This window comes from Kwoniella botswanensis, chromosome 1 (genome assembly GCF_036426115.1).
Source record: "Kwoniella botswanensis chromosome 1, complete sequence".
NCBI classification, from domain to species: Eukaryota; Fungi; Basidiomycota; class Tremellomycetes; order Tremellales; family Cryptococcaceae; genus Kwoniella; species Kwoniella botswanensis.
Genome location: NC_088599.1, coordinates 11737261 through 11753228, shown reverse-complemented (window position 1 = coordinate 11753228; position 15968 = coordinate 11737261). Strand labels below are relative to the sequence as shown.

The 15968-nt window shown below is 45.9% G+C and overlaps 8 protein-coding genes across 8 annotated transcripts; 2 read left to right on the top strand and 6 right to left on the bottom strand.

Annotated features, from left to right (window-relative positions):
* Positions 1-4: 4 nt before the first annotated feature.
* L199_004434 (uncharacterized protein) lies at positions 5-997 on the bottom strand (the record flags this gene model as incomplete). Its single annotated transcript, XM_064890161.1, has 1 exon — positions 5-997. The coding sequence occupies one exon, from the start codon at positions 995-997 to the stop codon at positions 5-7; it is 993 nt and encodes a 330-aa protein (XP_064746233.1).
* A 245-nt stretch (positions 998-1242) lies between these two features.
* Positions 1243-1923, top strand: L199_004433 (uncharacterized protein; the record flags this gene model as incomplete). The annotated part of the gene is made up of 2 exons (XM_064890160.1): positions 1243-1778; positions 1833-1923. The coding sequence occupies 2 exons, from the start codon at positions 1243-1245 to the stop codon at positions 1921-1923; spliced, it is 627 nt and encodes a 208-aa protein (XP_064746232.1).
* A 147-nt stretch (positions 1924-2070) lies between these two features.
* L199_004432 (uncharacterized protein) lies at positions 2071-2721 on the bottom strand (the record flags this gene model as incomplete). The annotated part of the gene is made up of 4 exons (XM_064890159.1): positions 2071-2094; positions 2145-2354; positions 2417-2555; positions 2621-2721. The coding sequence occupies 4 exons, from the start codon at positions 2719-2721 to the stop codon at positions 2071-2073; spliced, it is 474 nt and encodes a 157-aa protein (XP_064746231.1).
* Positions 2722-2941: 220 nt separating this feature from the next.
* L199_004431 (uncharacterized protein) lies at positions 2942-4582 on the bottom strand (the record flags this gene model as incomplete). The annotated part of the gene is made up of 4 exons (XM_064890158.1): positions 2942-3550; positions 3609-3833; positions 3898-4048; positions 4128-4582. The coding sequence occupies 4 exons, from the start codon at positions 4580-4582 to the stop codon at positions 2942-2944; spliced, it is 1440 nt and encodes a 479-aa protein (XP_064746230.1).
* A 500-nt stretch (positions 4583-5082) lies between these two features.
* Positions 5083-7211, bottom strand: L199_004430 (uncharacterized protein; the record flags this gene model as incomplete). The annotated part of the gene is made up of 10 exons (XM_064890157.1): positions 5083-5257; positions 5328-5430; positions 5499-5782; positions 5847-5930; positions 5998-6174; positions 6235-6318; positions 6382-6545; positions 6631-6755; positions 6818-6849; positions 6925-7211. 10 exons carry the CDS (start codon positions 7209-7211, stop codon positions 5083-5085), a joined length of 1515 nt encoding a protein of 504 aa, XP_064746229.1.
* Positions 7212-8138: 927 nt separating this feature from the next.
* L199_004429 (uncharacterized protein) lies at positions 8139-10312 on the bottom strand (the record flags this gene model as incomplete). Its single annotated transcript, XM_064890156.1, has 11 exons — positions 8139-8187; positions 8255-8278; positions 8362-8500; positions 8571-8624; positions 8686-8733; positions 8795-8824; positions 8887-9000; positions 9072-9163; positions 9228-9278; positions 9352-9572; positions 9689-10312. 11 exons carry the CDS (start codon positions 10310-10312, stop codon positions 8139-8141), a joined length of 1446 nt encoding a protein of 481 aa, XP_064746228.1.
* An 865-nt stretch (positions 10313-11177) lies between these two features.
* On the top strand, positions 11178-13227 carry L199_004428 (uncharacterized protein; the record flags this gene model as incomplete). The annotated part of the gene is made up of 5 exons (XM_064890155.1): positions 11178-11339; positions 11408-11732; positions 11897-12480; positions 12600-12981; positions 13097-13227. The coding sequence occupies 5 exons, from the start codon at positions 11178-11180 to the stop codon at positions 13225-13227; spliced, it is 1584 nt and encodes a 527-aa protein (XP_064746227.1).
* Positions 13228-13430: 203 nt separating this feature from the next.
* L199_004427 (uncharacterized protein) lies at positions 13431-14948 on the bottom strand (the record flags this gene model as incomplete). The annotated part of the gene is made up of 5 exons (XM_064890154.1): positions 13431-13526; positions 13603-14354; positions 14418-14601; positions 14665-14702; positions 14756-14948. 5 exons carry the CDS (start codon positions 14946-14948, stop codon positions 13431-13433), a joined length of 1263 nt encoding a protein of 420 aa, XP_064746226.1.
* Between the last annotated feature and the right edge of the window lie 1020 nt (positions 14949-15968).

Sequence of the window (15968 nt, the reverse complement as noted above, 5' to 3'; positions counted from 1 at the left end):
CATATCATTCTTCATGTCTGTCATATGCATCACCTCCAAATTCCATCCCACCTTCCGTGAAGTCCTCTTTCTCCACCCTCGTCCATCCTGACCATGGCCAACTCCTCTCAAACACCTCCACCGTGATGTCCGCAGCGTAACTCTGAACAGTATAATCCGGAGCATGACCAGTGTTCAATGGGGCAGCGAAACTGAAGTATGTTGATGGATCACATCGACCTGTAATCTTCAATCTCTTGAACCATCCTATTATATCTATATCTATTATCCCCTTTGTTGAGACTACATTACTATACAGTCCCAAGGATAGACCGAATATCGATGTCGAAGTCGGCGGCATGAAGGATACGAATGAATCCCCTTGATACCCTATCAGATACGCTTGAACCCCAGGTAACAAGCTCCCTCCAGCTAATGACAGACCTTTGTTCCCATTCCTGACTTGCATCCAGACGTATGATTTAGGGAAAGATACCGCCCAATTCTTCTCTACGTGCACTTTTGCTATACCCTCATGATCTTCTGGTGGAAGTTGAACTTCGGATATTTTCAGGGCGAAATGAGAATCCGAGTCTACAGTATGTATATGCCATTGGATAGGTAGAGGGAACCGAGCGACGATACCTGCAGGGGTGGAATTTGGATCTTGAGGACCCCATGGTACACCACGATCCGTTTGACCAGCAGTAAATTCAACTTCTTTCGTCTTCATCTGCCAAAATACTTTCCCATCTCTAAAACCGAATTTACCATCATCCCATTCTATGGCATAGTCATCCCCCTTTCCCCTGGTGATATCCCATTTCTCTGACCAGTATTCTTTCTGCCAGTACTTCTTGCCATCACGAGTGACGTGTGTGAAGGAGATCATATAAGGACGATTCTGTGCGCCAGGAACAGAGGAAACGATAAGGCATACTGAAGCCCCCGAGGGGAGTCGGAACCGATTGTAGTATCCTTCGAAAGTTGCCGAGGAGTGAGGGCTGTAATGGGACATGTTGAAGCATATGGCGAGATACTGTCTAACAGAGAAGAGAGATGAAATCTAGTGTAAATCTGAATTGATCCTCTTCTGTACGATTGAAACTTTGAGCAAGGAGGTCTGGCGATCATAAGAAGAACGCGCCTGACCTATTATGATGTAATGGGTGACATACCCAAAACCTCGATGAGACACATATACATAGCATGTCGATTTTGACTTATCATGTTCATGCTTCATCGCACTACGGTCCACCCAAAATGACAGCCCCGATACAGTTTCAAAGCCCACTCATCTTGACGTTGCGACTCGACAAAGCAACACACAAGCTTCTCACCGATCTGCGGTCCAAGTACTTCCCACCACATCGGAACTTCCTCACCGCCCATGTCACCCTCTTTCACGCTATACCTGCCCATCGGTTCAACGAGCTCGATGATCAGCTGAACAGTATATGTAGCTCAAGGTCTGGATGGGATGTATTCTTTGGAGAACCGGAGAAGATGGGTAATCGAGGTGTATATCTTATAGTCAGAGAAAGACCATCAAGTACAGTTGAGAGGATACATCGACAGCTTCTTACCGATCTGAAGAGAGGTATCAAAGAGGACAAAGACAAGTTGACGAATCAGGATTTGCAGACTATGCGGAAGCCTCATGTGACGATTCTTAACAAAGCTAGCAATGAAGAACAAGTGGATACATGTTTGAAGGAGGTGAGAGATTTCTTCGACTCGTTGAAAACGGAAGGTCAGAAGGAGGGACAGCATAAGGGGAGAGCGGTGGGATTCGAATTGTAGGTGACTTCATTCTCATGAACGAATACATATGGCTCATACGTAGTATTTAGATGGGAATATCTCGGTGGCCCTTGGAAGTCCATCAAGCAGTATTCATTCAAGGGCGAAGATATAGATAGTCCCGAAAAGCAAGGATCTTAGCCAACAAGTTTCATATGCATTTTGATGGAAAATACAGCTTTATAGTATAACCTGCATTAGGCATCAGGGAGCATTCTTATATAGACTGTTAGAGCCTCCTGTATCGTGTACAATGACATGATATTTTGCATCGCATATAGGAATCGTTCACTGTAGCCATACATCGCATATCTAACGGACAAAGTCAGCAGGCCATCGCAGAAATCTGTAAAGGTACTCACATATCCCGTTGCAAATGCAAACACTCCCTTGTGAAGTATATCTATGACCTGCTCCGAGACAGGCCACGTCCATGGTAACGCCCCTGAACCAACATAATTTTCCAATGTCTGATCTACCGATAACCTCAATCCTGTTAGGATGAAGTCCACGAATGGTCCCCTCATCCCGTGAGTAGCCATGAATGCCCTTGCTACACCAAGTAATGCGCCCTATCAACATGTGAGTCACATAAGCCTGGCTGTAAGGCTTGTAGTATGCATATGTGACTGACCTGCCCATAATGCATAATCAAGTTGAGTTTCCCCTTCTCGCCGTCCGGTCTTCCGATAAGTCTCGCCAACGTCAATCCAGGTACTTCCGAGTCTGGTCTTTTCGTCAGAACTTGTTCAATCTTCTCACCCGCTGTCATCCTACACAGTATATGGTGGTTCAGCTGGGATGGCGAGTTTACCCTGTGAACGCTAGAATCACTTACACGGCAACTCCCAAAAAACCAGCTGTGAGTCCAACCGCTATGAGTTTGCCTAGTCCCACTTGGGGATAAGGTCTATCGTAGTCTGTAGTCTTTCTGGACATTTTGCTGATGGGTCTACACGAATGTTTGGATAATCGGATACACAAGTAGGAAGCTGAATCTCAAGGAGATAGATAGAGAAATGGAAATGGAAACCAGTCCTAGACGTCGTCATAAATCCTTGACATGTGACATCATAGGTTGAATTTTACAGTTATATGCATACATGTATTCCTAAAATGATATGGAAGCCCAAAAAATCTATAATCCTCCTAAATCCATTCAACACATATGCTGTCTACCCAGTATTTCCCTCACTGTGGTCATGACAGAAGTCATCTCCTTATCATTATGACCCATCGTGATCAACATTCGATCATCCAGGAAGAAATGGTCCGGTTGGACTATTTGAGGGGTAATTGTCGGTTTCCCTGAGGGGTCTATGTCTGACTGTTGTATGGCAACGAGGGATAAGGCGTAGTTGATATCATTCTCATCGTCACATCCATTCTGATGGAATCTAGGTCCGACAGAAATAGGATTGAAAGGATACGAAACGTTGAAAGTTGCCAAGAATCGACCATATTGCCTTGTAGGTGATTGAGTGTGAGATAAGGCTATATTCACCGTATTCTGCTCTGTGACTATACACCCCCTATCACACAGTGTTAACCTGTACAAGGGGGATGCTTGATGAATCTTGAACGATTTGAAATGAGCAGTACCGATACAGCTTTTTGTCGTTGATTGACCCAGATCGACATCTTGATAGATCGCCCGGGTAGGGGTAATTTCGATGGGTCGGAGTGACAAGGCGGATTTAACGGTGTAATGGATATGAGGTATGGCTGTCTCTCCATCAGGAAGAGCACCCGGATAGAAGGGCATCCACTATGTGTTCGTTTTCGGAATCAGTGTCCGCCAAAGATCCGAGATTGAGTACACTCACATTCTTCTCTATCACGCCTTGCTTGTCTGAACGATACAATTCCCTATCACTTCCTTGACCGGGTTCTTTGTAGCCATCATATGGTGATACACCTTCTACACCTGTTGCTAGTGATGCATCCAATTCCGGAAAGATGGATCGAAGGTCATTGACGAGGCCCACTGAACGACATCTATCGTTGTCGAGGGCTGATCGAGCATAGGTAAGAGCGGGTGTACCAGCATCCTAGTTGAGAGAGCATGTCAGACCAGAACACTAAAAGAGACGATGGATTGCTCAGGGTACTTACTGTCCAGAACAATCGTGGATCCTCGGCACCATAAGTAGCTATCCATGATCCAGCACTCGAGCAACCTTCTCTAGGTATCATAGGGAAATCTAATGTCTGACCTTTGGTAACAGCTATTAGGTGTCCTTCGGAAGTGATATTGAGCCCCAGCCTGTCAGATCACAGGACTCAGCATCTCGTTCACTTCAATAGCTGGACAGGGACACTGAGAATGCAAGCCTCGCACTCACGCTACTAGAACTTGCTCTCTTGAAGAATGCCCATTAATCTTCATGAAATGTCTCAACCTCGTTGGACCTCTTGCTACACCGACGAAACCCCACTTTGATCCCCTAGGTAGCTTCAGAACAGCCAAGTTGAATGTTGAACCTTCATTTGCACCTTCCAGGGGCACTCCGGTCCTTACGTCTACAATACCTTTATCGTTGAATTGAATTTTTGATACCGGTTGACCAATTGTTACGAATTCCCCTTCGTCACCTTCCGTCCACGCTGAAGATCCTTGTCCCGGAGGTATGTCGATCAATATGCTTTCCAGGTCTACTATCGTACCTTTACCGACGTAGGATTTTGATTGGGCGGTACCAGTGGAGGATTTGTAGTTCCATATTGAAAATGTGAACAAGAATATCGATACCGCTGCGAATAGACCGCGTAGAGATGAGAATAGCCTGATTATTCCCATGTTATCCTTCAAACTATGATGATGACATATTATTGTAATAACGTCTGATGATGATGATCGTGTATTGTAATGGAAGTTGTCAGTCTCTTCGAACCAAGACAACCCTCGGTGTACCATATTTCACAAATGTTCAGAGAATCTCATCTTGTGGAGGGCTGGCTTCTTGGATTTTCAGGTACCATCCGATAGACTGATGAGATTAAGGTTTGTTGTCGAAAGGGGAATTACCATATACGGGCAACATCTCCTCATGCATAAGATGACTGTTGGTGCTGCTGTTGGAAATTGGGGCTGCATACAGTATTGACAATGTAAATTAGATCCTACAGGAGCGAAGCATAGCTTATCTGGTAGGGCGAAGACAATTCAGTCGAAAGCACAAGAAACGTTGATGATCACTAACAAGAACTGTCGCTTGAAATGTGATAGGGAGACAATTGTGAGGGAAAACGATAACAGAAACTGGTCAAGGAGAGGGGTCGTTGAATAATTGGGTGAATTTATCCCAAGACAGACACTTGTACAGGATCATCCTTCTTCTCATATCCACCTTCCAATTTGTGCTCCGTCGCCTCTTCTTCAGCAATCACGTCCGCAGGGATTCTGTCAGGAGTGTTATTGACGAGCACGATGAATGGTGGGAGTGCAAGGGCCATAAGACCAAAGGTGACACAGCTGCAAGAGGATATAGGTTAGCTATGGTAGGATCTTGGTGGTGACATGTGAGTGAGTTAGTAAAACTTACAATCCGATCAAAGGACTTTCATCGGTCTTACTGTTCATACCGTACGCGACAGCTTGTCCAATAGCTTCCATGCACCTGAACGCAGCACCGTTTCTTACATTTGCTATATGCACATGACATATCATGATCAGTTATTGTGGTACCGAGGGAGAGAGCAGAGGTGCAACTTACATTGTGCATCAGTCGCGAAGGAGGATAACAGCCAGTACATGTAAGATTGGGATAACGGACCGGTAGTTTGGATGAAGAAGTAAGGCAAGAACGAAGCTGGATATCGACCATCACTCCAATCGATCGCCCCAGGGTCGTTCTTGTTAAATTTCACTTGCATGACGATTGACCAGATGTACACTGCCGCATTGAGGACCACGACTGTGATTAAACCCACCTGAGCTCGACGTCGTTGACTCAGGGATTTCATATCGAGGATGAATCCAAGCCCAAAACAACCGACACTATTGCAGAATATGTCAGTGTACTCAAAGAATTATAGCATCTTTGAGAATAGAAATCACTTACATGCAGAAGAAGGGTGAAATGAGTGATGAAAGTGCACGAGCTCTGACACTGAAGTATAGACCGAGATATGTACTCCACGAACCTCTGTAGGAACAATAATCAGCATATATCGATTGTTCCACACGTGTATTAAGCAATGAGATTTACTCACCCGTAGAAGAATGACCAGAAGGCCCATAGAGCAGATAGCAAAATGAGTTTGGACTTCCAAGTTTTCTTGATCAATCTGAATTCCTGAGCGGTTCCTACTTTCTCTGAGACTCTGATTCTGGTACCGTCGGATCGAACAACATGATCCAAGGGCGAGATCAAGAGAGCGAAGGGGATGCTGCGAGGTTGAACAGGTTAGATGTAACGAAAGCAGACTTCACTGCAATGTGATACTCACGCCAAACATTCGATGATCAAGAAAATAATATATGTATCGGGTGTTACACCACCTTCGACACCATCAATATGGTTCTTGGCCAAGCTGAGGATGATGAAGTATCAGCGCCAGATGCTCATGGGAATCGGTGAGCATAGGTGGACTCACTTGATAGCACCTCCGATCAATTGACCCAAGTTTCTACTAACAATCCACAAAGCAAGGTATTTTCCTCTAGCCCCACTTGGTGCAATCGACATGATAGTACCTGATTCGGCAACGTACCAAGCACCTGTACCGAATCCTTCAAGGAATGATCCGACAATGAGAAACTATTAACGACATCAGGGCCAATCAGCAATACGCCTTGGTATATTCGACTCAAAAGGAATAACAGGAATGGGAGCCCGAACTCACCCATTGGTTCCCGAATTTACTGTTTGTATAGAAAGAAGCACCTCTCAAAGGGAAAGTCAAAGCACCAATGAGTAATGCCCACTTGGTTCCGAGTTTGTTGACGAGGGGACCACCGAGGAAACAGACTACAACGGCACATGTATCAGCTGAATGATGAAAGGTTTAAGAAGAGCCAAAATACACATACCTCCAGCCAAAGCAGCGTATGATACAGCATTCCTAACAGTACCAACAACCCACACCGTATCAGCTACCCTTACTGAGCTGGTACATAGACAGGTATGATGTACTCACGCGATATTATTAGTTTCCGGACTAGCCAGCCCACCACCTCCTAGCCCAGCGATAGCGTCTGCCATGGCAGGACCACAGAAAGCTTGAACACTGATTAAGATCATCTGCGTCAAACTGTGATCTTTGATCCTCTTCCATAATGGTGTATCCCTCTTGTACGCTACCATATCGAAATCCCCTTCGGCATCGTTACTCGCGTTGATAGGTAGAGCACCATCTTTGATTCGGAGATTATCGTCTCGTCCTCCCGCATAGGTATTGGGAGGTGCAGCGTCGAACTGAGACATCTTTTATACAGTGATATTTCGAGTGAGTAGGTATTCGATGATCAGTGAGGTGAAAAGAGAGCGCAAGGGGAAGAACGCCTGGACATATCTGCGATGTTCCAATATATCTGTACATTCTCAGACGAGACGGGGTCAGAAGTACATCTTGGAAGGAAAGTAACCGACATCTACTGAGCGATGGAAAGCTATCATTGGGCCATCCCTCAAGATGATAACGTATTTTTCATTCCGGACAATATTGTACAATTAAGGGTTCCGCGATATCGGAGAAAAATGTCCAACGGTTTTGCCGAGGGGCTCCTGGCAAGTAAAATAACTGAATTTAGCAACAGCCAATGCTTCTTCGTTCGAGCTAAACGAGATCCGACGGCGGTTAGAATCGCTTAGGCGTTCCAGCATTGAGGCCATGCGTCGTATGTGGTTCCGTATCGTCCGAATGGGGCTTCCCTGATACGAAGTAAGAGGCGTTCACACCAGGTATGGCTAGTGCATTACCGTTGGTCGGCTAAGCAGAGCAGAGATCTGTGCACGACATGTGACTAGGTATCATCCGTTTCATCGGAGTGCTATTTCTGTATCACGAATCGTGATGCGATGCGGCTATGGTTTTAAATGTGTTGACACTTGCGTGTGGGTGGGCGTTAAACGGATCGAACACTTGAGATTGCTGGATGGCATCAATGTACTGCAGTATTCCGCCTTCGCGGCCGCATTCACAGTCAGAGACAGGTAGATCAGATAAGCAATGGTCATACCTAGTTCTATGTGCCATTCAAGGGGGGCTTTGTCCTTAGATCAACTTTTCACAATGAAATACATTCTCTTGAGATATCACTATTAAAGTTTTCTCATTTCATTCCTCTTTCACCTTGTTCATCCCCTTTCTGTTTCACAGCGGATCAATCTCAATCCAGCCTCTCGATTGACCTAATATCGTCGGGGAGGAGCGTTGGTCTCGTCCTTGGAATCGTAGGAGCTGACGTTGTACATTATGACGTTAGCATACTCATGGCGGTCGCTAAGTGTACTGATAGAACACTCACGTATCGATAGGACCGAGCAACAACCTAAATCAGCAGTACACGAATCAGCGGTTACCTTTGAATGCTTAATGTGGTCGGTAGGATACTCCATACATGCTGACACTCACTTCATAAGCCACATTTCAGGACTCAAGTCTTCACCAGTCTTCTGCTTCATTTGTTCTTGCTCGTACTCAAAGTCCATAGTCTGGTCAATAAGCGAACCTATCGCGGGGTTGTCGTCAAGGGATGACAAGAACTTTTGAGCTGTACATCGTTGCATTATTAGCTCTATTGTGCGATTCGAGCTCTGACAACGGAGTGAAGCTGGACTGACCAGACTTATCGTTCCCAACTTGAGAGAGCTGGTAGGAGACAGCATCGGGACCGTCTATCATCCGCACCATCAACAGTCAGCTGTGTTGCCTATAGTACCGTGCTTGACCACTCACATCGACTTCGTTGGAGTTCATGACTGGCATTGGTGATGACTTGGACGACTGTTTAAGGGGGTGGTCAGCCTTCTGATCATCGTCGTTGTTAAGATAAAATTACACCCACTCTTGTCGGTCGATTCCCCAGCAGGAGCACCTGTGATGTTCATTCATGTCAGATTTTGCCACTACTGTACTGCGCATACCAAACCGACTTACCATCAGTGATAGCAATAATAAGGAGAGGCTTTTGTAAAGCATTAGCCCTGGCAGGACCCAAAAGAAGAGGTTGGAGGATCTTCTGGTCAAGGGATGTACCGAGCGGAGTAAGACCTATGTACAGGATGAGACAAGCATGAGCTCGATGAAGGCTTTCTGAGCAATGAATAAGAAATGAAGCTCACCACTGAATTTGACTTGTTGGACAAGTTGTAAAGCGGCTTGCTCGTTGTTGATGTTATTACCTTGAAGTTGAGAGTTGAGGAATCGGACTTGGCTGTAGATCAAAGCGTCATTAGCGTTACACGACCGGTAGTCTTAAGTAGGAGTGAATGACTCACATCCCGTCATGGTCAAAGAGAGAGCAAGCGAAAGCGATCTTGCCCAAAATCCTGCGGTAAGTATCAGATCAGCATGTGCTGCATTCAGACTGATTGTGGGGATGCCATTCAAGGTATTACTCACATCTTGAGATCCTCAATCCTTTCACCGTTCTGTTCGAAAGCCATACTTCCCGAGTCATCGATGAGGACGACGACATCGAAGAGCGAGATCTTGACCAAGTCTGAGGCGAGCTCGACGGGAAGTTTCCAGTTCGATGCGAGTTGTTGTAGAGCGCCTGATTGAACGATTCGTTGGGCGATCGGTTCAAGTGCTTGAGGAGGGTAGAAGGCTTCGAGATGTTGCTATAGGATGGAGTGAAAGTGGAGGGAGAGGTGTCAGCAAGAGTTCATGAGATGACTCGATGTGACACGGGCGAGAACTGGGAAACGAATTAGTATATAAGATAAATCTCACTTACATCTCTGACACATTGGCTCAAGAGTTGAGAAACGTATTGAGCGTTCACACCACCACCTCCAGGTGCAGCTCCTGCTCCGCCGTATCCTCCAGGAGCACCGTATTGACCTGGTTGCTGGCCATATCCACCGGGTTGTTGACCATATTGAGACTGTTGTTGCCCATATGCCGGTTGTTGTTGTTGGCCATATTGACCGGGTTGTTGACCGTACTGGCCGGATTGTTGGCCGTATTGCCCTGGTTGTTGACCGTAAGCGGGTTGCTGTTGACCATACTGACCAGACTGCTGACCATAACCACCTGGAGCTTGACCTGGTCTACCGCCTGGAACAGCAGGAGCGCCATACCCTTGTTGGGGTTGTTGACCGTATTGACCCTGTTGTTGTGCGCCATATTGGCCAGGTTGTTGTTGCTGTTGACCGTACGCGGACTGTTGCTGGCCGTACTGACCTTGTTGTTGACCATATTGACCTTGTTGAGGAGCGCCGTAGGGGGATTGACCTTGACCTTGGGCTACACCGTATCCGCCCTGTGCGCCGTAGGAAGCACCTGGTGGTTTGTTTGACATGAGGCCTGCTGCACCTGCCAATTGGTTTGCTTGAGCTAGTTTGGAAGCGAATCCCATGATGCTGATGAGTTGTTGAGTGGCAATATGAGCTACGTTGAACAACAAAGGGAAGTTGAGTGAATGGGAAGTTGAGTGATATGGGTAGATATAGATAACAGTGAGGCTGTGTACGGGGGGATGGGAAGGGCTGAGGAGTGAGGAATGTCCGCTCAACCAAACCCCACACGTCATCACATCCCACAACACAGCATATTGGGGGTTAGCTTTCCCACGGTAGCAATGAGGCATTTGATTGGTAGCAGTGCCAGACAGCGCCGTTGATGCATATCAGTACAGACGCGATGTGTGCATGCGGTAAGGGAGTCAGAACGACTCTGCATGGATAGATTGACGAACTCAATGTCCAACCAAGGTAGTGAGGACTACAGAGTCTGGTTCTGACGTGTCCACGATCGATTCAAGTCTCTCTTCCACCTCTCGTAAACCAAGGTCTCCTCCTCCTATTCGCGTTCCTTTCTCACGACATGAGCATGCGGCCCCGAAGATTTAAGCGTATAAAAGAGGTTAGCTCTATTCGGGTGACGTAACCTCTCCGTTTACCTCATGTCGGTTGATCTCTGTTTAGACGCAGTACCCAGATAGGAGAGATACAATCGAAAGATCAGAAAAGTCACGTCGCACATCAATCCGCATGACATCACAAATCTGCAATGAATCAAACCTAAGATATGAGTGCTGATGAGGTGCTCTGATAAGATATGTGAAAACAATCTTTGCTCCATTTTTACTGGATCGAAGATAAATAGATAAAAATCCGCAGATCAGATCTTTCGGTATGCCGTCTTACTCTGTGCAAAAAAAGAGTGCAAAAAAAGAGCGATTCGAGATATACTGTAGCATCTTATAGTGGACATAAGTCAATATGGTTGAACAGCACCCCTCAACTGAAACAGATACGGTCAATACCAACAGTCCTAAACAACAGAACGAAAAGGTCGTCCCGGCTGCTGTAGTAGAGGATGAAGCTGCCATCGATGGTGTCGATCCAGTATATGCAGCCAAAGCGAGAGTGCTTAATCGAGCCGTATGTCTACCTTGACACCACTGCTCCTCGACCCTAATGGTTCAAGCTGATTTGATGGTATTTGGTAGATCCAAGATATAGGTATGGGACGTTATCAATGGCAGCTCTTCTTCGTCATAGGATTCGGATGGGCTCAAGACAACTTATGGCCTATTGTCACATCCCTTATCCTCACTCCCATCTCTAACGAGTTCCATCCTTCGAAACCACCTTTACTTACATTAGCACAGAACATCGGTTTATTAGCTGGTGCAGTCTGTTGGGGATTCGGATGTGATATATTCGGCAGGAAATGGGGGTTCAACCTTACATTAGGAGTTACTGGTGTATTTGGTATGTTGGCCGCTTCAAGTCCTAACTTTGGTGCTGCAGGGACATTCGTTGCTCTCTATGGTGAGTCGATACTGCTCTCATGGACGATGTGACGGGGAATCGTATCTCGGAGAAGCGCTGTGAGAATGGGCTTTCGATGTGTCATGGTCCGTGCGTTTACCAAAACTCGATTCAGCTGACATTTCTTTCCTCTTCCTTCTCATTTCTCCAAATCCTCGGGGCAGGCTTCGGAGTGGGCGGGAATTTGCCTGTTGATAGCGCTATCTTCCTTGAATTCCTACCTCAATCGCACCAATACTTACTCACCGTCCTATCGATCTTCTGGGCATTCGCGCAATTACTCGCTACCCTCATCGCCTGGCCAATCTTAGGAAACCTCACATGCCAACAGACTGATCCTGATTGTACCCGATCGAAGAATATGGGTTGGAGATATTTTATCATTACCATGGGTGGATTGGCTTTGATCATGTTCTTCATAAGATTCTTCATCTTCCACATATACGAGTCACCGAAGTACTTCATGGGTAAAGGAAGGGATGATGATGCTGTGACGATTGTACATGAGGTTGCTAGACGGAACGGGAAAGAATCCAGCCTTACGGTAGATGATCTGAGAGCTTGTGAAGGTATAACGGGAGGAGTCGTCACGGAACATCAACATGATGCCACAGCTGCAATCAAGAGGAAGATGGAGAAGCTAAGTGCTAAGCATGTCAAAGCCTTGTTTGCTACTAGAAGATTAGCATTTAGCACATCACTAATCATGGTAGTCTGGGCATTTATCGGACTCGCTTTCCCATTATATGTGAGTACAATGTCTTTCTATGGTCATTTGAGTCATTCAGCCTCTATTGGAACGACAGAGACATCGTCTCCTTTTGGTCATCGGAGATAAACTGATTTCTCCAATCATCACACACACAGAACGCATTTATCCCCTACACACTCGCTACGAAAGGAGCCCAATTTGGCGATTCATCAACCTACATCACCTATCGTAATGCATGTATCATTGCAGTTCTCGGTGTACCCGGTGCGATGTTAGGCGGTCTACTTGTCGAAGTGAAATGGATTGGTCGTAAGGGCACACTGTGCCTCTCGACCTTGTTAACTGGGATATTCATCTATGGGTCCACTACGGCAAAGAACTCGAATACCCTCCTGGCCTGGGATTGCTTATACTCGTTCTTCTCGAATGTGATGTATGCTGTACTTTACGCTTACACACCCGAGATCTTCCCTACAAAAGATAGAGGGACGGGGAATGCTTTGACTGCTACCGCGAATAGAGTGTTTGGTATAATGGGTGAGCAATCTCTTCGTTCAGGAATTCAATGGTCCATCTCGCTTCCTCCTTCATTGGAGAGATCGTTTTTTGGCTTGCGATCCAGGTGTATGCTGATTATTGTTACACTCGACAGCCCCGATCATAGCCATGTTCGCGAATCTCGAGACATCTGCACCAGTATACACAAGTGGAGCACTGTTCTTGGCTGCCGGAGCGATAGTTCTTATCCTACCGTACGAATCAAGAGGGAAGGCCTCGTTATAAAGAGTTAAATCAAGGTTTTACCATAATCATGTAGCCAAAATCATGTCATGTGATGTATGCAGAATGGTAATTCTTCCAGACTACCCAGATAGACCATCGCAAGTTGTCATAACATCATTTCGTACAGTACAAAATTTTCGTCATAGCAACTAAAGTCCCCTGAAATTCATAAAGTACCTATAATCTAGTCTACCTTCCTATTTCTACTGCAGAGCAGCGTACAAAGCCCTCTCATACTGGACGTACGAGGCGTACCAAGGATCAGGTGAAGGTGAAAGGAGTTGAGTCGCGCAGATGGCCTGAATACGCTTTGAGGTAAGCATTACAAACCACTATGGCAGTACTGCATCATTTTGCATGTAATCAATCACTCACGGCAATTCCAGTTTTCGGATCAATCCAAAATTGGGTCTTTGCCGCTCCAGACCAACATCCACTTCCGGCTTTCCTACCTTCCGTGAAATCATCTGAAGTTAACAAGAAACCGACCGAGTGATTGACATTATCCGTAGTAGGGGCAGGATGGATGTATTGAGGTTTAGTAACCATCTCCACTATCTTATCCACGCCATCGTACCCTTCTCCCTTGGGTATGGAGGGGGTAAAAAGCTCTTTCCACGATTCAGGCGATATGAGTGGCTTGGTCGAGTGGTGTGGACTGCTAGGATCACATTGAAGTAAATGTCGAAGGAAGGTAAGATAATCTCTCTGTGTACCGTATAAGCCTCCACCTCCTGATAGCAACTCTTTTGGAACATCCTTCGCCTCGGATGGTCGATTCATACCGAAGTTCCCGGGTATCTTCTGTACCCTTCCTTCTGCGTCTCTATAACAGATCCACATTTTGTGTTTCTTGATTCCCTCAGTAGGGTAGAAAGTCAAAGTGGTAATTCCACAAGGTTCGAACAGGTGTTTCTGGAAATACTCTTCTAGGTCTAGTCCTGTCACTCTCTCTACCAACTTTCCGACCCAGTCAATAGAGGGACTGTATGTCCAAGAAGTGCCAGGCTCGTAGATAAATGGCGTACAGAGCGACTTGACTGTCGCCTTGGGATCGAACAGAGGAGGAAGGGGATTTTGCTCGTGCCATTTGGACAAAACATTTGGGCCGAACATGTATGTGAAACCTTTGGATTGGATAATCCAGATTAGAAAAGGAACAGAGAATGGTAGATCAGGTCTGTGCTCACCGGCAGAATGAGACATCAACATCCTCAAAGTGACTTTGTTCTTCGGTGAAGCGAGAATTGGTTTATCGTTCTCATCATATCCTTTCAAGAGTTGCAATTCCGTGATTTCAGGGAGATACTTTTCTACATCCTCCGCACTGTCTAGCGATACGACCTTCTGATCGACGAGCTGAAGAGCTGCGATCTATACATCCATGAGCAGTCAGTTGCAATTCATCTCAATCGCGATCAGAGCATGACTACTTACACACGTGATAAGCTTTGTTTGAGAGAAGCATTCCGTAGCTATTTCTCTCGAATCAGCTTCATGTGGACATCAGGATACACAAGGTGCTTACTGGTTTCTGGGTCTATCTGACCAGATGACTCATCTCCAAATGTCTTCTCGCCATATTGATTGAAGTAGATCTCCTCCTTCGCATTGGTAGCACCGTAGAAAACAGCTGGGACATGTCTTCGATCGGCCGTTTCCTTCAACAATTTATTCAGCGACTGTTTACCTGAGGGTGAGATAGTGGGTAAAGAGGACATTGCGATTAACTCTGATAAAAACAATGAGCAGAGAGGATAAGTAACCTTGCGAATTGGATGACTTGTATTTTTATGCTTGCTGCTGCATCTCACTGCAACTGGGATTGCCTTTCGGCCGTTCCGGATTCTCCGGGTACCTCACACAAAGCTCGTTCCGGCGCCGACTGTCACCGGTTGCGTTGTATTTGGTATTAGTGAGATTTGTACTGCTCATTAGGAATGCAGTGTAATGTGTAATGAGCGATATATAACTAGTCGTAACTGACTTCCAGGAAACCTTTATTCGCGTTTCGATCTGGTTGCGTCCGGTTAACCAGTACCACCCACCGTCTCTTGACTCATGGTATCAATCTCGACCTTTGATTGAATGGTCTGAATGATTTGTCATTACTTGTCACAGTACGGATATGCTTATTTGACACCAGACTTAAGCGTGATGCTCGTCTACACCTATGTACACCGGCAAAAGGGCTTCTACAATTAAGTTGCATAAATCTGTTTCTTCATCAACCTCAGCCTTTACGACCAAATTCCCAGATGATGACAACAGAAAGTCAATGACATCAAGGCATGTCAGAGCTTGTGCATCAGGTGGCTGGGCTTTGTAAGGTATCCGTTCACCTCGAGATCGATGCGACCAGATGCACTGCTCTTGAGTCAAGTCGTATGTCGAATCGAATGAACCTCCAATTGAATGATACTGTGGCTCGTCGCTATACATTGCGAGGACAATCTTAATATTCGATAATGAAGGGAGGGCTAGCTGGTGGAGAGGCTGTTAAAATCGACTCTTTCGCTCAGAAACGGTTTCAGCTCGTTAGAATTGGTCCGCGCAGACGCGCTACATTTCCTACAGGATGGCCTAAAGATTGTTAACAGCTTATTTGATTGTCAATGCGGGGAAAACACATACCGACATGAGAATTCGAACACCACTCTCTCCGGGATAGACTGACGAGCGGACTGACATCACCATAAAAGCTCTGATGATTCGGGTTTTCACAGATACGCCACTTGATC